This window comes from Mustela nigripes, chromosome 2, assembly GCF_022355385.1.
Source record: "Mustela nigripes isolate SB6536 chromosome 2, MUSNIG.SB6536, whole genome shotgun sequence".
NCBI classification, from domain to species: Eukaryota; Metazoa; Chordata; class Mammalia; order Carnivora; family Mustelidae; genus Mustela; species Mustela nigripes.
In genome coordinates, this window is record NC_081558.1 from 62985218 (window position 1) to 63006879 (window position 21662).

A 21662-nucleotide genomic window follows, 5' to 3' on the forward strand; every position below is an offset into this window, starting at 1 on the left:
AGATACACCAGTAATGCGAAGGTCCACATTGTCTGGATAATTGAGACCCCATCTTGAGGCAGAGGTTAGGTATACCCACATACTGAGTACTGTGTTTGCCAGAATATGAAGGGTGTGTGAAACCCTCTGAACAGTTCCCATCTTCCTGTCCAAGAGATGCTCTCTCATTAAGTTTAAAAAGAATCAGAGTATGGTCTACTCCAGAGACAGGAGGCATCCCCAAGTTGGCAGACTCCTGAAACACACATCATGAAGTATTTTTTGTTTCCATACTTCTAACTTGGTCATGCTAATTTTGAACATAAAAAATCTTTCCAAATGGTTAGGGTTTAGCGATCTTGACAAACAGTTCCTCAAAATATTCACCCAGATAGAACATTATTTACCTATTTTGTACATTCCAACACAGTAAAAAAGCACAGTAATCAAATTTTATATAGTAAATAAACTTTATTTATCTGTTCTTCCAAGATGACACTGCCAACAGTCACGATCTGCATACAATACAGTATGCATACAATACAATATTGACTATTTACAATTTACAGTAGTATTTTTTCCTCTGAAAAATATAAGTACAAAAGCTAAGTAAACAATGAGGTACTGCTGTTTGGATTTATCATATGTATAGCTTAAAGAACTAGTCTTTAGCAAATATTCAACAAATCAATCTGGATAAAATACTCAATTAAATGTTCTAGTTTATCAGAAAAAAATCTACTAAGTTTCACCTCAAAATGTATTGCACAAGTCTTTAAAAAGAAATCACCCTAAAAATAAATAGGAAAGGCAAGCAGTTCTTTAAAAAGAGGGACAAAAAGAATGGAAAAAAGGAACATTAAATGAGCCCATAAGTCAGGTTGAGTTATTCAAAATATCTTTAAAACAACATAAACTCCTCCCAACAAAAAAGAAAAAAAACTATCACCATCTCTCCGCTGATGTATTCGATCTGAAAGGTATTCTGCAATATATCTGCAGGCCAATGTCAGGTTTATCTTGGTCTTTGGCTCTGTAACAGGCCCTGAATAACAGCTTGCTCTTCTCAAAAGGACAAACGCAGACAGTGCTCCATGCCTGCCCCACAGCACCACCCTGTTTCTTCAAGATGACGATCGGAGCCATGACTGGAAAAGAATAAGGAAAAAAGGATAAAGAAAAAAATTTTTAAGCCAACTTTTTGGGAGATTGGCTTTTTTCAAGTTAAAATAAAATTATATTCTATGGCCTAGGGATTAAAGTAGAAATATTCTCTAAATATTAAATCCAAAAAAGAAAATCTAAAAATTAATGTTCTTCTGACCTATAGATCCTACAGATCAGCAATCCTGAAAGACAGGACGTTTCAGTGACATCTGGAATTGCCACCTTTCACCTGTCCTGAAGGCTACTGGTCATAGCTGGAGAAGCCAGGAGTACGTGTGCTGACTTGGCAGAACCTCACAAGGACGTGGCTATTTAGATTTAAACAGGTTAGAGAGTTCTTTCCTTTTCTCTAATGTGCTGGCTTTTCTACATATTGCAATTCTCCCAGGATGAAATGCATGGCAGCAAAGGACAAACAGCATTTTGGTGTAAAAAAACTATGCCTCATCAGAAATTAACAAACTCAATTTTAAAAACCTGAAAATGCTAAGAGAAATGATGCTAATGAGAAACCTAACAAGGTTTCTCTGATTAAAATGCTAAAAGCCAGTAGCCAGATTAATTTAAAATGCCACAAAAATAAATTACTAAATAAAATTAATAGAAACTTTTAATACATATTTAATGGAAAGAAAAAGTTTTAAAGTCTGAAGGTCTTTACAATTTATAAGTGAAAAATATAATCCACTGATATTCATGATGTACATCCAATAGTGTATTATTTATAAAACTTGCTCAATAATCATGTTGGTCCTGGAAACCTAGAGAAGATGAGAGAAAGATCTTCTATCATATTTAAGTTTCTGTGTCAGTTATTATTTTGAACCCTTAGCTTGTACTGTTGTGAAAAAAGACATTCATGCATGATTCAATAATGCTGCACAATGTCAATGTCATGAAAGACCAAAAAAAAAAAAAGAAAAAGGCTGAGAGACCTTTTCTAGTTTAAAGGAAACTAGAAAAACATAACAATGACATGCAATGTGCAATCTCTGAGTGGATCCTGGAACTTAAAAAATTATCAAAAACATTATTTGAAAAACAGGAAAAATATGAATATTTACTAGTATTAGGTAACAGTACTATGTTAATACCAAATTTCCTCAGAGTGGTTAATTGTATTGTTGAGTTTGTAGGAAAATGCTCTTGTTCTTAAAGATATCTGCTCAAGTATTTATTTTGCAAGTTTGCAAGTAATTGTCAAATGTTTGCAAGCACAACTGTTTGCAAGCAATGGTCAAGTGCTAAGAGGGGGAAGATATATATGTAGAAAGAGCAAAAGCGAGAAAACAAGTGAGGAAATCTTGCAAAAGGTTAAGAATTGGTGAATATAGGTGAAGGGTATATATGTGTTCACTGCACCATTTTTAAAAATCTTATGTTTGAAATTTTTCAAAATAAAAGTTGAAGAGACAATCAATTAATCAATCAATAAAATGCTACATAGTACACAATTCCTGTGATAAATGATAGTATTTAAATGATACAAAGACAAGCATGATGCAGTACTTATAATACCATGAAAAAAGGAAAATTTAAGGGACTTAAAGACTAACGATAGTTCTAGATAAGCACTAAGGCAAGTAAACTGATATACACTAAAATCAAAATGAGACTCAAATGCAATCATATATGATTTTTAAAGCTAAAAGATTAAAAAAGAAAAACTGTATATTTGGCATTTGAAACCCTGATACCATTAGCTGAATCTTAGCCGAATTAACAGTCACAGAGAATCTTTATCTTAATTCAACAAAGCTCTATTAACTGCAATCCAACTTATTTCTCATTTGTAAAAATAGCAGCAAAGTCAGAGGTAAAGATGTATCCTAAATGTTAGGTTCTTGCCAACTCAAGCCACCAGCATGACTAATACATGGAGCTGATGGCAGGGGTGTTTAAATGGTGAAGACAGTATAGATGCCTTCACTTCCTCATAACAATATGCTAACTACAAACAGCCACATTCAATCAAAGCAGGCTGCTTAAAGGTCTCCTCGGGACAGAGGTGTCCTTGTTGTACAATATGATCCCAGGAAGTAATAAAACTGCATTTATTTTAAATCAACTTTACTAGTTTTTCATTACTTCAGGTTGGCTTTGATAAGTGGGCCTTAAAGTATTTTAAATTCTGGTTTTGTGAAATATATCGTTTCACCTCTATCTATAAAATGATTTTTCATTTCTCTTTCACAATCTTTATTAATTTAATTACCAAGACCATTCTTGGGGAAAAAAAAAAAACACAAAAAAGATGATAAAATAAATTTTTTTCAATTAATAAAATTTTAAAGAGGAATTTTTAAACTTTCAATTATTATTTAAAGAAGCAAAATTTCCTAAAATTATATAACTCTTACTGGTGGTGGTGATTATTAATCTATATATTATTAATCTATAAAACAGAATTAACAGAAAATACCTATATTAACCCATGGCATAATCATATATTCATTAAACAACAGAGCAAAAGAATTCCAGCGAAATGGTTAGTATCATGCAATACATTTGATTTTTGCACAAAAGACACAAGACATTATTCTTCACTCACCACATGCTAACTAAGCACAGACTGATGGTTTACTCAGAAGATACCACTGCGAGGTGAAGTATACTACAAGCCAGGAAGAAAAAAAGCTTATTGGGTTAGTTTTAAGACTTAATATATAACACAGAGACTATATGTGTATATGAATTTCAAAGGATTAAACAGAATGTACTTAACATTTTCTCAAATCTCCCCAAATCAAGGGAGCATAGGCTAAATATAAGAAATCTGTAATACCTCCCTCCCATCCTAAGTAACTATATTATGTAGCTTTCATTTGCAACTTCACTTTAAAAATTTGAACAATGTACTTAAAGTTACTTCACACTTTAAGTAAATATATAGTAGATTGATTGGGTATGATTATTTGCTTTATAAAAAGATTTCTTTCATAATTCCATTCAAGTACATGTTAAAATTTGATTTATATGAGCTCAATTTACCATCAAAAATTTGAGGGAAAATGTTGTTGGGTGTGAATATAGTATGTCTATATGCTGAACTGTAATTCCTAATATTTGTCTGTTTTCTCACTAAATAACCCTCTTGTAATTCAACAGTACATTGTCAAGAATGGTTTTAGGAATGCTGACCAAAACCAAAATTTCCATTCAAAGGGACCCAATCTCAAACACACTTTTTACTGTACAACCTTCTTAAATTCTTTGTCCTATCTAAAAGTATTAATTAGCTTTCCAGTTAGCTTTAAAATAGCATCAGAAAAAAAAGAGGTTATTTATAAAATCTGAGTCTGTTTTTAGTGTAACCTCAGAAGAATAATTTTACTTATCTGTTATATTTAATGGTGCAGTTAGTAAGAAGCAGCAAAATCAAAAGACAAACAAGAAAATAATATTTGCAACACACACAACACAATAAGGTCAGTATCCTATTGAAAAAGTTGCAGAAGTAGGCAAAAATTTATATATATATTATATATATATATATATAATATATATATGGATATAGATGCTCCCTGTGTCTGTGTTTGTAAGTATTGAAAAATTGGAAATGGCTTACGTGTCCATCAATGACAAACTGGTGAACTAAATTGTAGGACATCCATATAATCATACAATCAGCCAGTAAAAAGTATAAGGTACACCAATTTGTAATGTGGTGGAATAAAACAGAAATATGTTAAGTAAAAAAAGCAAGCTGTTGCATTCTGCCACTTCTATAAAATACTTGTGATTAAAAATGTAATTATAAATATATATTTATAAATTATAAAAAAGCCTGGGGATATTCACCAGACTATTAACAGAGATAATCACAGCATGGTAGAGAAAGTATTGGGAAGCTAAAAACATGAAGGTCTCCCTCTCTGTGTAATATGATTCTGAATTGTTTGCAATGTTTTCTTTTGCAATGACCACATATTATATAATTCTAACAAAATCAAGAATCAAAACCACCTGAGACAATAAATACATACTTTGTCTGTACAGTATTTTTCACTTTGCCATCAGTATCTATTTGCATCTGTTTCCTGATCCACCTTCCATGCATCTACTGAGCCCACACAATAGCAAAGGTAAGTCTCTTCTGGGATAGAAAACTTCTAGATCTAACAATGCTTGAAAACCTCAGATGAATTATTAACTCAGAAGAGATTCTTAAAATTCCAACTGAAGGGGAAAAGTGAGAAACATTTACTTAAGTACAAGACTAGTTGAGGGCAAGGACTGATCAAGAACTTGATGCAACACAAAGGATCAGTGTGAAAGAAAAGCAAAAATAAAGTTGAAATCAAATTTTTAAAAATGACAAGAGTGGATGGGGGATGAAAATAAGCCAAGTTTTCTTCAACAGAAGAGAAAAAAAATTTTTTTTCTTCAATGGAGTCATCAAGAGAATAGCCATCTAGGTGAAACATGTCATTCAATTTGCTAGCATCCGAAAAAGAAAAATGCATTTCTAAGAACACTTTTTAAAAGAGATGTCTATATAACAAAAGAACCTATCAATTCTAAGAGATGAGCTAGCACCTGACTGAAAGAAACTTTCTTAATAAAATTATCCTAAATAAAAAAATAGACAAGTCAAAGACTTTTGTATGTACTCTAGCTCCTACCCTGTTACTCAAGTATCTAGTCTACTCTGGCCATCTAAACTGCTTAAACCACCACAAAATGGAGTATCCAGCACAGTAAGCTGAAAAGCTAAGAGAAAGAAAAAGACTGCTCTCACCAAAAACTGTGTGCATATACTATGTGAGTTTTCTTTTGAACTTCTGCCTGTTGTACATAAGGCAATTTTTTCCCACTTGAAACAAATCTAAAACTTGAAAATCTACAAATAATTCAGCACTTAAGAGAGAAAGAAATTTAGAAATAGAATAATCCTACAAGCTCATTTCACTGGCGCAGACCAGAAACATGAAACATGGAAGGGGCTTGCTCAAGGGCTAGCCAGGCTAGGCTGGTGAAACGCAGTCTCTCACCACAGCGGTGCTGCTTATGGCTGGCACTCTAAGGCACTGGAGTGGACACGGGGACATTTTCTGAGCTGGTATCATTGCTGCGAAATGACCTCACTGTCCTCCTGACATCTTTAATGGCTGATCTTATACACATTAATATTAACTGACCTTTCTAAGTCTCCTTATCTAGGAAAGACATTCCACACACAAGTATTGCCATGTAGTGGCTAAGTGACCATCACTGCCCCCTGTACCATCATCCCAAAAACCTAGGGCAAGCACTAAACTCCAGTCTTCCGACAACCCTAATAAGGGGATGTTTGTTTTGTCAAGAAACAGAGGCTCTGAGACTTGTCAGTGAAGGAACAGGATTCCTTCTCTACATATCACAGCCCTCAAAGAAGCCAGAATTTAATTATGCTGTACAATTTAACATTGACAGATAACAATTTCTCATCTACAAAATATAATCTTGAAATTGGGTTAAACTCTGAAAGCTCTTATTAAGTAATAACTGTTGTTTTCTGTAATGGGGTTTTCAAATACAGAGTGTAAAACTAACTGAGAGGGGAGAAGAGATAGAGTAAAAAGAGGTATATTGAGAAATACCTTATCAGCAGTTACAGAAATTCTTTGATCAATGCCAAAAAGCAAATACATAATCATCTGAGTCACAAAGCAAAGTTTTAGACTGCATTCCTCCTACAACACCCACTAAATAATGCAAACACTGGCGTGGCCGTGCACTGTCAGCACAAAGTGCAGTCCACACTCTCTCTCGAGCATCCCCAAAATTAATGGGTGGGAAGGCAGCTCTGCAATGTGCTTGGGTTTGTTTTGGTTTACTTTTACCAGCTTTTCAGCCTCCAAAGCTAAAATAACAAAGTACTCAAGATGCTGATTTTAAATACAATGGAAACTGTACTGCACATTTATAACAAATTACAGAAAACATCCAACTGGAACTCACATTTAAAGCTAATGTCACTAAGCAGTTATTTTTTTTTTAAAGATTTTATTTATTTATTAGACAGAGAGAGATCACCAGTAGGCAAAGAGGCAGGCAGAGAGAGGGAAGCAGGCTCACGGCTGAGCAGAGAGCCTGACGTGGGACTCGATCCCAGGACCCTGACATCATGACCTGAGCCAAAGGCAGAGGCTTAACCCACTGAGCCACCCTGGCGCCCACTAAACAGTTTTTAAATGCTCATTTAATAAGCTCCTAAAAAAAAACCTGTTTTCTATATGGTTAAGAAAGATATCTTATATATTTACATTGAAAAGATATAAATATCTTTCTATTGAATATCTTAATTATCTATTATAAGAAGAAAAGTCAATAAATAATTGGTACACCTGAGTGGCTCAGTCAGTTAAGCATCTGCCTCCAGCTCAGGTCATGATCCCAGGGTTCTGGGATCAAGTCTTGCATCGGGCTCCCTGCTCAGCAGAGACCTGCTTCTCCCTCTCACTCTGCATCCCCTGTGCTTGTGCTCTCTCTCTCAAATAAATAAATAAAATCTTTTTTAAAAAAAGAAAAGGAAAACAGAATTCAGTTTGTTTTGCAGTGTTTTATTCTAATCAGCTACAGCTCATTGGACAGGAGTAAAAACTAAGTTATAATTTCAAGAGACCTGTTCAAAGACAATGGGTCTTACTGCTCATTTTATGAACGGTAGCAATCTTATATGCTAATATGTTTTTTGGTTCAACTTTCTCAATCAACAATCTGAATTTCTCATCTAATGTAAAAACCAACCATGAATCATTCTCAAGTATCAAGAATCTCAAACCAACAAAAGGTGACTCAAATTGATCTACAAGCCATCTTTGGGCCTCACTTCATGCTTATTATACATTATTTCATATTTCCTAGATAACACAGATAAGCATCTATTTTTATTATTTGAATTATATTACTAGACATATCTTTTATTTGTGCATAATGAATGTGTGCTACCTCTTCCCCCTAAAACTAAAGGCTCCCACAAGGTCAACAACAATTCTCTTCCATATCTCCAATTTTCCTATACCTGCCACAACGAACAGAAGAATAGGTAACTGCTGACTGAACTCATTCATTAAGAAAAAGCTAATGATGGATAAGACTCTGCCTGAAGCAGCAGTGGAAAGAGTGGGACTTTCTTCCTGGGCAGGTCAGCTTTTGGGACAAGGGAAGATTATTTCAGGAAGAAATGAACAGTCACCACTTCATCCCTACCTAGAATGAGCATCACTTGATCCAGGAATAAAGAGCAAAATGTTTTTCAAAGATTTCTTTTCAGTCAAGCAAAAAAAAAAAAAAAAAAAAAAAGAACTTCCATCTGCTTTAAAGGGTTTTTCTTTACAAGGTTCACTATTTATCAATTCAATTCATTTCCTTCAAGACAAACCAATTTAAGACTGCATGTGAGTATAACTTGAAGGGGACTATTTCCCACCATATTGCCAAAGCCATGATAAAATGTAGCCCAACAGTAAGAGAAGAGACTGCCATACCCTAACATCAAGATGATAAAGAGGCCATGGGAGAATGAACAGAGCTATTTTAGATCATTTAAAAATATTTTCTTAAACTGGGCCATAATGACAGAATCGTGGTGACAGGTTCCAATTGCACTGGAGAGTTTTATTTTCACAAAGACACAGCTGTTTTATTCAATGAGGAGGAAAACTACTCCGAGTAACTACATGGTTTTAGAATTAACGTTTGCAATAATTTAAAACAATATTCTATTGACCAAGGGCATACATTATATTGATATACTTCTTGTAAAAAATATTTGTCACCAGAAATAACTATAGAGGTATTAACAATGTTTTTCAGGCCACTAATTATAGGGAGGAATGCTTTCCAAAAAATACTTAAATGCTAACCAAAATAATTGCAACTGTCTCAGAAAATATACAAAAGGTATATGATATAATATGCAATGGAGTACTGGGACAAGAGTCAGGGATGCTGGGATGACTTTACAGAACGCAAGAAGAGGAGGTCAGGATGTGCCTGAGGCACTGGATTCCTTCACGACTGGCCCTGTGCAATGCATCAGAGGAGAGAAGCATCACACCTGGCTCAGTCGGCAGGGATGCAACTTTTTCTTTCTTTATTGTTAAGTATGCTCCATGCCCAACACAGGACTTGAACTCCTGACTCTGAGATCAAGAGTCACATGCTCTACCAACTGAGCCTGCCAGGTGCTCCAGAATACAATTCTTGATCTCAGGGCTTTGAGTTCAGGTGCCACATCATGCATGGAGCCTAACTTTAAAAGAAAATAAATAAAATGAGCAAATTAAAAAAAGAAAGAAAGAAATGGCTGACAGGTGCAGGGTGTCTGGACTGGAGAGGAAAAGTCCTCCACTCAGGCTATCCCCAGATTTTTGGTTGAGTTCCATGGGTTAGAAACAAAACAAATTGGTAACTACTTCAGGAAGGAAGATAAGCAAGAACTTTTATAAGACACATACTCTGTTGAGATAAAATGGGATGCTTCGAGAGGTTTACTGACTTAGCCCTTCTTACTGGAGATATTCAGACATAGATTAACCCATCATAAAGGAGAAAATCTTTGCTTGCTTTAGCGAGGATAGAGAAGAGAACAGTGGTGCTGGGATCATGAAACAAGAAACAGGAGGATGTGAACAGTGCTGTAGGGTACCAGCAAGACAAGAAAAGGAAGCAGAAAGAGAAAGCTGGGGCAGGACCTAAGACTTCACAAATTTCACACTCTGCTTAGAATGGATCTTCTTACTGAATTACTGGCTCAGGGCAAAAAGTTAGGCATGGGAATAATTCTGCATAATTTATAAAATGTGTATTTGCTTCATTTCAATTACAGCTGACTACACACAAAGGTTCCTAATTAATTCAGTTATCCACATTTCCCTTGCTGGTTATGTCAAGAACTAAAAAATGCTTAAATTCTTCACTCAGAATTATTGTATTTGAAAATAACTAAAGTAGGAAAGAGAGATCTAATCTATAGGACATCAAACATCATGGTGTAAACTGGTTTTAAAAATTATTACGGGAGGGGCATCTGGGTGGCTCAGTCAGTTAAGTGGCTGCCTTTGGCTTGGGTCATGATCCCAGGGTTCTCAGAACTGAGCCCCGCATTGGGCTCCCTGCTCGACAGGAAGCCTGCTTCTCCCTCTGCCTTCCCCTGCTTGTGCTTGTTCTCTCCCTCTCTCTCTCTCTGTCAAATAAATAAATAAATAAAATCTTTTAAAAAAAATTATTACTGGAGATACCAGAACAAATGCCTTTTCTGTACTTTCCATAAATAGCCCAAGTTCTGGAAATCCCACATACAGCATATAAGGGTGTCAACCTCATACACGCTCTTGAAGAAGACTGTTCCTTCGTTGAGGACACCAATTCATATTTGCCCTTGATGCAACTCTCCTAATGTAGATTCACTCTCACTTTTTAGGCTAGGTACAATAAAAACTAAACATTTAAAATATCTTTACCAACTCAAAGTCTTTACAAAAAGATAGGATAAAGTCCTCTTCTATCTGTAGCCTACTTTTAAAGCTTACCATAAGCCGAGCATCTTCTCTTTCCAAAATTTTCTGAGTCTGATCATCAGGGAACTTCAGTACAGTGGTTATAACCTTTGCCATAGTCTACAAGAAAAACAACAAGAGATGATCACTAATAGACAATGAAGCAGACGAAGTCTCACCCCATTCTGACATGTTCTGCGGTGGGATTCTTTAGTGCTCTCAATGGAAGCCACGACCAAAGAAGTATGATGTGAAGGTATTAGTCAAGGAAATAGCAGTCAACACTAGAATTTCGATTTAAAAAGACTCCTCACAATGTCTGCGTTGGTATTATTTCAAGAAGATGCAATTACAATAGCATGAAGCTATATAAAGTTCTAATGCTCTTGGCCCTTTGTCTTAATTAAGATGAAACTTTATAACTCATTAAGCTTTTTATTTATAGAAATCTATCTAGTAAGTGATGTATTGCCAAACATATGCTCTAAATAATCAGAATTAGATAATCCCGAGTTCAGCTTTAACTAAATCACATCATATATCTCATAAACATGGGCTACTGCATGAACATGAACATGCTTAGTAGGTATTTTTTACAACATGCAGCACATCAGCCTAATAGAAATACAATTACATTTTAAATAAACACAAGATGTTTTGTTTGGTAGAAAACATGATGAATCAAAACATTACACATGGTGGCTTGCAAAACAAGATCATAAATTGTGCAGATCTAAATGAATATACCGTAAGTCAGACTGTCACCCAAAAGTTCGTGGAAAATTCTCCTCAAAGGTGGAAATTCCCTATTTTGTATCAAGATGAGATGTTTTGAGGGAGACAGAGAGGAAAGAAGATACCTTATGAAATAAGATACACTCACGAAATAAGTAGGACAACAAAGTTCAGTGCTTACATACAAATTCAGGTGCTAGTGCTCTCCCCTGAGGATTCCCACAGAGGATGGCAGGGTCACCTAGAGAACTCACTCTACACTCTTGGTTCACAGTTAAACAGACTGTGTGTGTGTGTGTGTGCGTGTGTGTGTGTGAAGGCTGGGGACTAGAGAAGGTCACTGAGGAAAAAGATGACATAACAGTTAACCAAAAATTTTACAAACTCCCATCACATATAATGTAAAATTATTTCCAGGAAGGAAAGAAATTAATGTTCTTAAAATTCTTATTATGTGCCAAGCTTAGGTAAGGCACTCTAGATACTTCTAATACTTATTTCAACTAGTAGTGTTCGTCCACCACAAACCCCATACGCAGCAAGATTTCAGCCCCCTTCCTTCCTTTCATCTTTACCTCTGCCATTTTGAGTATCAAGAAAATACCATTTAAAACAACACAGTTCTTGGAGAATTCTAAAGGCATTTTACAAAACTTTCATCCTTTACATTGCATTGCCTAGATGGAATGGAATCTTCCATGCAAAACCAGTCTAGAAACTAAGCATACATGGCATGAAACAACAAGAGAAATATGAAGTAGTGATTGTTTCAATATTCTTTTCATTAACACTCTGAAGCAATTTTTTAATGGTTTTTGGTATACTGTGTATGAAGACTGTTTTTAGGAATTAATTTCAACAGCTGGTAAGATTCAAAGTACCCAAAAGTCCACTTATATTCGCTCTGAAACTACATACATGCACAAACATGTCTACGAGTAAACCCCAAACTGTCGCTAGTTGTCTGTTCATATTTGTAGACAATGCTAATGAGAAACCCTCCTCTAAATTCATCAGTGATCCTGAAACTGCAGATTACCCAGTAAAAATTTAAAGCTCTTTCCTGGCTTGCCAGAAAACTTAAACGGAGAAGCCCGGGCTCTCTGCCACACCCTGGGAAAGAACTCAGACTGTCTATTCTATACACAATATCCTCAGGCCCTGGGAAGTAAGGAAAAGTTCAAATGCGCCACCTGGTTTAGAGGTGGCATCGCCTGGCAGGTGTTCTTGAGGGAGGAGCTTTAATAAAGGTTAGGATGAGAAACACTTTCTACTGAAAAGGAAAACAGGCTGAATTTAGCATGGAGGATCAAAACCCAAGAAAAAGAAAGTGAAGGCCATAAAAAAGAAGGGACACTTACTTAGCCTCATACTATAAGAATGTGTGTCCTACATATGGTTTTCCTAAATAAATCATCTGCCTCATAAAATAAGGAACACTGTGTACAAAAGCAGATGAAGAAACACAGGTGGGATGACATACACATCCTGCAGGACGAGATACAACTGCAGATGAGAATCAAATCACAAAGGCCACAATACACTCTGGCTCACTTGAAAACCACAACCTGGTCTCCAGTTCAAATTCTTTGTTCATGTGTAGAAATTAAGCAAATCAGTAAGAGATACATCTAAAATGAGCTCTTATCAATCTCTGCTCAAGGGCTAACTACCCTCCCGCCACCCTCCTCCATCCCTACAGGTAACACTCTGAAAACATTCCATGCCTTCCACACTCTGTGCCACTCCAAAAGGAGTCACTTCCACTACAGATCCAGTGTTTCAGTTGGACCAGACTACTTGTCATTCCAAAACCCACACTCAATTTCCTGCCTTGGACCTCTTGTCTAGGCTTTCCCTCCTGTCCTGAGTTCATCTATTAAAACCTAACCAGCCCCACAAACCCCCCACCTGACTTTAAAGCCCAGCAGACATACATGCTTCTCCACAATGTCCTTCTTGACCTTCCCATGAGTCAACAGCAGAACTCTGTGCCTCTCTTAACAGCCCCGACAACATTCTGGATCATTTTATGCTTAACTGCAAACAGGTCCACTTTCTTACTATATAATAAACTACTTAAAATTAGGGATGGTGTTAAAAAAAAAAAACCTTTAGTGATAGTGTCAAATTTCATCTTTCTACCCATCATGGTGATAAAACAATGGGCCACATGTAGCAAGTGCTCAATAAATAAGCAGTAAATTGAGCCCAATAGTATCTATTGCCGATTTTCTGTATTTACACCTGTAAAATGTGACAGCACAATGACAGACTAATCATCTGTAGTAACCAGATGCACTGAATGCTGAAGATTAAAGAGAGCAATCTGCCACACAGATTCCTGGTCAGGTATTAGACAGGGCTGCCTGTGCTCCGAAGACACCCCTTCCCGCTATTTCCTAAGTCACAGCCTAAAACAAGCTGCACAACCCCAAAAGCACAAGCACATGGCTGACAGGCACTGGTCCCAAACACACCTATGCTCTGACTGGCTCTTCCTTCAAGAGGACTCAGACTCTGTAGAGATTTCATCCTCCTCAGTTAGCAACCTCCAGAAGACAGTTTGAGGCAGTCAGTCTCTTCATTTCACAGACCAAGAAAAGGTTAAATAATTTATTTAGCAAAACTGCATCACAGCTTTAGATTCACAAATGAACCAATAGAGCTAAAGTTCTGAGAAGCTCTTTTTTTTAAAGATACACCCCTCTTCCCTCCCTGCAATAACAAGGTAACATTAAATTATCTACCCCACCTCAGATAAAGACTTAAAAAGAGATCGTTAGGGCGCCTGGGTGGCTCAGTGGTTAAGCCGCTGCCTTCTGCTCAGGTCATGATCTCAGGGTCCTGGGATCGAGTCCCGCATCGGGCTCTCTGCTCAGCAGGGAGCCTGCTTCCTCCTCTCTCTCTCTCTCTGCCTGCCTCTCTGCCTACTTGTGATTTCTCTCTGTCAAATAAATAAATAAAATCTTTAAAAAAAAAAAAAAAGAGATCGTTATATTTCCTTAGCTTTAAAAAGCAGAAAATCAGCCTTAGCTATTCTTAGAATTAAAAAAAAAAAAATTCCTTTAAGAAAAAGAACCCGAATTACTATGAATTTACATACCTTCCTGTGTACATGTTCAGGATCACACTAGACATTACTTTAATTTGAAACTATTTGATACAATGAAGTGAGATTTCTATTGATATTAAGGATTCAATTGACTTGGAGCCCTATAACTCCTAGTGTTTGGCTGAATCTATAATCCATAAATTCATGATATTCTTTTAAGAGACTTTCTTATGCCCTTATACCCTTACTTTTTAGGCTTTAAATATATCTGCCAAACTCATCCCTGAACTGGTTTAGCACTCTTTGACTTAGTAACCCCCACCAGACCCATAAGTTAAGACACTGATTGCTTCTAAAAATGGAAAACTCATGACCCCATTCTCAGCCAAGGTATATGGACAATGTAGAAGTTTATGAAGGTAAAAAGTTGAAGTACTGTCAGAAAATATATTGCTTCAAATGTAAAATTTTGAGAAAAGGCTCATGAATTTCCCTAAATACATTCAGTTCAATTCAAGATACATTTATCAGGGTGCCTGGGTGGCTCAGTGGGTTAAGTCTTTGCCTTCGACTCAGGTCATTATCTCAGGGTCCTGGGATCGAGTCCCACATTGGGCTCTCTGCTCAGCAGGGAGCCTGCTTCTCCCTCTCCCTCTGCCTCCTGCTCTACCTACTTGTGCTCTCTCTGTCAAATAAGTAAATAAAATCTTCTAAAAAAAAAAAAAAAAGATACATTTATCAAAAGTCCAATATAAGGCTCTTTTAAAAACACTGCAGGGGAAGCAAACAAGAATAAGACAAAAGTATATACTCAAAAACCTTACAATAAATTTAACATTCCAGAAAACATATTTAGACAAACACTATTACTTATATAATGTAGTAATTTTAAAGATCGATATTCCATATGTATAGGAATGATTTTCTCTCAGTGACTAACGTACAGTATTTCTAAATATCTCTAAGTGACTACTTAATTCTCTGGTCTATTACTTAATTCTTAATTATAACCATTCCCAATACTTTTACCTTACCCTGAAAGTTTCCATGAAAATGAAATCTAAAGATTTGAGGTCAAAAATAAAAACAGCCACATGTTTCACAAAGTACTAAGTTAATGAAATTTCAATTTTTAGTATTCAGCATCTTCCAACAGTATTTTTTAAATTAATATTTTATAACTGTAACAAATAAAAGCAGAATCTGTCAATAAAATTTTGTAAGCTAAGAACAATAACAAAATTACCTATTATCTATTATTAGCATGTATGGTCTGCCAACAATAAATAGGTGTATTAATGTACTAAAAGCAGGCACATTGCCTTTTAAATTAAGCCACATGCCAAATCATCAGAAATGAATTATACCTTAGTCTCACGACCCATCATATACTCAAAAAGCACTTTTCGCAAATACTCAAACTCGGTAGGTTCTCCAAGGAGCGAGACATCAGTGTGGTACAAATTGCCACCTGTCAAATAAAAAAAACCAGACCAAATTGTAAAGAAAAGCCAGATAAGCTCCTTATTACTTAAACACTAGGAAAACTAAAGATTAAAGGAATAAAAGGAGGCATCGCCCTTATATTGATTGTATTATACTGTATGGTATTACACATACATACACAAAGCATTCCAATTAGGATTTTTCTGATGGGAGAGAAAATAAGAATTATTACGCAATTTTATTTCTCAATTTTAACTTCTCAAATTTAATTCCTCCTCTTCCTCCTTTTGGCATGGAAATTTTAAAAGACTATACTTAGGGAATACAAAGATTCCTTAAAACTGGTATTTCTCTTCTCAGTATTAAATGGTGGACTTCAGATTTTCCACGATGACTAAAATTAATAATCATTTTTATTTATTAAGAACTTAGTATCTCAGAAAAGAATTCCAGTTTTTCTAGTATTCCAAATCTAAAAGCACTTAAGTTTTCAAGTTTTCAAAACTTTTTGGATACATAGGGCAGATAAAATAACTTGAAAATGCATGAAATATGAAGGCCATTTTAGTGGTTTTCAAATATTTTGGTTCAATATCTTAAAGTCTGTCATAAAAAGTTATAGTCCATCTGTTAACCAAGGCCCATTTCAGCCTAAAAGTAAACAATAAATACAGTTTAGGTATATGAAATCACACTGAATATTATGTGTAAATTTATACCTTGATAACAGAGGATTTTTTAAAAACTGAATACAGGAAATCACACTATGCAGCAAGATAATATAATAAGGCTTCTACTGTTGGACGATGAACTATACCTAAACCTCTAAATGCCAAAGCTGAAAGTGACCTTTCATTATAACTTTACATTTCTTTTGGCTTAGAATTCAAACCACCATTTGTTCAATAAAAAGAAACAAATGAAATTTCATGGAGTATTACTGACACATACAAGATTAGTAAAATCCTAACAGTCAGATAACATCAAGCACTGGTGATTTTGCAGAACAATGGAAATTGCTGTGCACTGCCTGTGGAGTGTGAATGGACACAACTACTACAGACAACAACCTGGCACTCCTTCGCAGAACTTCATAAAGTGGAAGACGAGCATATTCTATGATGCAAAAATTCAAGTCCTACCAATACATCCTAGAGAAGTGCTTCACATGTACACCAGAAGTCAATGTTCACAGTTACACTGTTTATAAAAGTAAAACTGAGGGGCGCCTGGGTGGCTCAGTGGGTTGGGCTGCTGCCTTCGGCTCGGGTCATGATCTCAGGGTCCTGGGATCGAGCCCCGCATCGGGCTCTCTGCTCCGCAGGGAGCCTGCTTCCCGCCCCCGCCCCCACTCTCTCTGCCTGCCTCTCTGTCTACTTGTGATCTCTGTCTGTCAAATAAATAAAATCTTAAAAAAAAAAAAAAAAAGTAAAACTGAGACAATTCAAAGGTTCACCAACAGGAGAATAAATAAAATATGGTATATAGATATAATGTATTATTACTAAATTCAGCATTCAAAATGGTTAAATTATAGCATCTAGAATGAAATTCAAAATCATACTGCTGGTTGAAAAAAGGGCAGGAATATGCAGAATATACACAGTCTATAATTTCTATACAGCCCAAAACATGTAAAACATTAAAGTCAATTGTTTTAGGGAACTGTATACATGCTGTAGCATGTTAACATTGGTTACCCTTGGGAGAGAACAGAGACGGGAGACTTAAAAGCAGCACAAGGAGCATTGGCAATGTTCTAGAGGGTGAATTCATAGGTATTAACCAACCCTCACACGTGATATTTACTTTGCATGCATTTGTATGTTTGGAATATTTCATTTTTTAAAAATGTACACTTTTTTAGAGTCCCAGTTCACTCAAACCACACTTTGCAAATACAGAGCAACCAGAACTGAATACTGGTAATGTACTATTTCCTCTTCAAAAGCCATTTATCTATATATCATACTTAAGTGTTTCATTCCCTTAGATTGATGCAAATGCAACAGTTTACAATGCTGTGCCCTTTTCAGAAAATAATTGATTTTGTCATTATAAACATGTAGATTACTTATGTATAGCCATTTTCCTGGACAAGTAATTAATACTGTTTTTCAATGCAAGTACCCTTTTTCTTGTCTTCTCCCTAAGAGTGTCATATAAAAGAGATTTCTTCCTCTTCTCATTATTACTTTGGGTTTTAAGCAATGAGAGTGGAAATCAGTTATTTAAATAAAGGTGCTTGCCAGATTGTCTACCCATCTCTTTTTTTTCCTAAAGATTTTATTTATTTATTTGACAGAGAGAGGGAAATCACAAGTAGATAGAGAGGCAGGCAGAGAGAGAGGGGGAAGCAGGCTCCCTGAGGAGCAGAGAGCCCAATGTGGGACTCGATCCCAGGACCCTGAGGTCATGACCAGGGCCAAAGGCAATGGCTTAACCCATTGAGCCACCCTGGCGCCCTACTCAGCACTTTTTTTAAAGATTTTATTTATTTATATATATATACACAATGGAATACTATGCAGCCATCAAAAGAAATGAAATCTTGCCATTTGCGACAACGTGGGTTGAACTATAGTGTATCATGCTTAGCAAAATAAGTCCAGCAGAGAAAGACAACTATCATATGATCTCCCTGATATGAGGAAGTGGTGATGCAACATGGGGGCTTAAGTAGGTAGGAGAAAAATAAATGAAACAAGATGGGATTGGGAGGGAGACAAACCATAAGTGACTCTTAATCTCACAAAACAATCTGAGGATTGCTGGGGGGAGGGGGGTTGGGAGAAGGGGGTGGGATTATGGACATTGGGGAGGGTATGTGCTTTGGTGAGTGCTGTCAAGTGTGTAAACCTGGCGATTCACAGACCTGTACCCCTGGGGATAAAAATATATTATATGTTTATAAAAAATTAAAAATTAAAAAAAATGTGCAAAAGTATCATAAAATTTAAAAAAAACGATTTTATTTATTTATTTGACATAGAGAGAGAGCACAAGCAGGGGAAGAGGCAGAGGGAGAGGGAGAAGCAGGCTCCCTACAGAGCAGGGGAAGCCTGATATGGACTGGATCCCCAGGACTCTGGGATCATGACCTGAATTAAAGGCAGTGGTTTAACCCACTGAGCCACCCAGGCACCCCTACTCAGCATTTTTTTTCCTACTCAGCATTTTTAATACAGTACATTACGTAGGCTCAATCCCAAAATGTGCAACTGGAAAATCCATTTAACTATACTTAACACAATTGTAATCAACTGAGTGCATTACAGATAATTTTAGTTAAAAGCAGACTTGGCTCAGATTTTCTTTAAAACTGTACATGCATTTATTTAATTGGAAAATAAAAATAAAAAACTACTTTTACAGACACCTAAGAATAAATGTAACAAAAGAGGTACAAGAGAACTACTCAGAATAATAAACATTATTGACAGAAATTAAAGAAGACCTAAGTAAATGTTGAAAGATATCATGATTATGGATTGGAGACTCAATACCATAGAAGTGCAAATTCTCTTCAATTTTTCTACACATTCAATGCAATTCTAATAAAAATCCTCTCAGTTCTGGGTGTGTGTTTTGAGTATAACTTGACAATCTGATTCTAAAACTTAAATGGACATTCAAAGAGCTAAGGATAGCTAAGATACTCTTGAAAAACATAAAGTGGGATGGCTTCCCCAGCCAAACAGCAAGATAGGCTATTAAGTCATCATAATTAATAGAGTGAAGTATTAGAGCAGGCATAGACAAATCTAGCAGACTAAAGCTGCTAAAACAGACACTGAAAAATAAATAAATAAATCTTTAAAAAAATACATGGAATAACTAAGTCGGGCAAAAAGAACTTATTCTGCTTTCCCTGTATGAGCTATACTTCAAGGTAACCACATAGATAACGTGGGAAAATTTCCATTTACAGAAGAATTTCAGTTAATATCTGCACAAGAAATGGGAGAATGTGAATATCACAATTACACAATGACTAGTGAAACAACAGATCTTGGCAAACAGTCCCCACCGGGTGCTAAAATCTAAGGTGAAAGGTGATGAGTCAGACTGATGACACGTGTTACTGTGTAAAAGTAGTTACAAAAAAAACATGTGTCTTTTGATGTGAAACAACATGCAGTTCGGCTCCCTTTGGGAGGTACTATTGCCAGTGACACAAATCTAAATCTGACCAAGCCCTTCATTCTAACTACTAGGGGATGGAGCACTGAGAATTCAGAAGGCCTTAAATTTACGCACTAGTTAATTTGGTCTCTTTAACAAATAAATAACAAGAGGAAAGAGAAAGGGAAAGGGAGAGGGACAAGGAATCTAGAGTTTTAAAAAGAGATTTAAGTGATTTCTCAATCAAAGCAGTAAGGGTACTACCTGGCTACTGATTCAAATAAATCAGCTGTTTCCCACCACCACTACCAGAAAACATTTATGAAAGTCTGAACAGTAAACAGGAAAACAGACTTACCTAAACAGGTAAGTCTGAACACTGACTGGTTATTTGATTAAGGAGTTACTGTGAAATTTTTAAGTGTGATATTAGTACCATGGTTATTTCTAAGGAATCCTCTGTATAGATATATACTGAAAAGTTTACATATGAAATAAGATATAATATCCAGGACTTACTTTAAAATAATCCAATGACTAAGAATAGGAAAGGTTGGGGTAGAGATGAACCAAGATTAGCTATGGCTTGATAATTCTGGAGGGTGGCTGATGTGGACATGTGTGCTCATTATATGCCATATTCATTATTTTTATATGTCTAAAAAAATTCCATAATAAAAAATTTGAACAGAAGACAATAAAGAAAACAGCAACAAGTACAATATCTTTATTTTATATATGTGTGTGTGTGTGTATGCTATATAGGTGTATGTATTATATTCTGAATATTAATCCTTATTTTTATAATATGTATATATGTATACATATATAAACAAGGATTAATATTCAGAATTTTTAAAAAATTCCTGCAAACCAATGAGAAAATGATAGATAATTCTAGAAACAAACAAACAAAAAGAAATGGAGAGGAACTTCACAAAAGAAATACACACAGCTAAAATGAGTGACTAAAAAATGAACTACTGGGGTGCCTAGATGGCTCAGTCAGTTGAGAGTCCACATCTTGGTTTCAGCTCAGGTCTTGATCTCAAGGTCGTGGGACTGATTCCCACGTCAGGCTCCTCACTTGGCACAGAATCTGCTTGAGGTTCTCTCCCTCTCCCTCCTCCTCTGCCCCTCCCACATCTGTGCATGCTCGCTCACTCTCAAATAAATAAATAAAATCTTTTTTTAAAAAAGAACAATCAAATAAGATGTTCAACCTGATTACGAATAAGAGAGATGTAATTAAAATTACAAGTCACAGCACAGAATTTAATCAGTAAAGCATTAAATGGCCTCAATAAATCCAGTACTGCTAAGGAGCTAGAGTGACGAGAGCTCTTATCCACTGCTGGTGAGAATGAAAATTAGTACAAAAAAATATAGAAAACAGTTTCCTACATTATCTTCAAATTGTATCTAGTTTGGCCAACCTGGGATAGGATGTGCACAAGAATGTACATATCTGATGACTCAGCAATTCCAGTCTTAGTTGTACAGAGGAAATCTTCCACATGAGACATGTACAAAAATGTACAAAATTAGTAAATGGAAATGAGTGAACCAGAGCTACACACAACATGGATGCACCTCAAAACTTAAGTTAAGCAAAAGAAAAAATACAAGCATACAGTTTGATTCTATTATGTAAAGTTCCAAAACAAGCA

General features: G+C 35.8%; 1 protein-coding gene across 6 annotated transcripts in view; it reads right to left on the reverse strand.

The window, feature by feature from the left end:
* Positions 1–425: 425 nt before the first annotated feature.
* Positions 426–21662, reverse strand: part of GOLGA4 (golgin A4) — a 135339-nt gene continuing 114102 nt past the window's right edge. For 4 of the 6 annotated variants that reach the window (XM_059390576.1, XM_059390574.1, XM_059390573.1 and 1 more), the window contains 4 exons: positions 15789–15892; positions 10665–10751; positions 3698–3760; positions 426–1127 (listed from right to left, as the gene is read on the reverse strand). In XM_059390576.1, coding sequence (XP_059246559.1) covers positions 3731–3760; positions 10665–10751; positions 15789–15892 — 221 coding nt within the window. In that variant the 3' untranslated portion in view covers positions 426–1127; positions 3698–3730. The remainder of the gene's footprint in view (positions 1128–3697; positions 3761–10664; positions 10752–15788; positions 15893–21662) is intronic. The other 2 variants (XM_059390575.1, XM_059390572.1) reach the window with 1 other exon arrangement.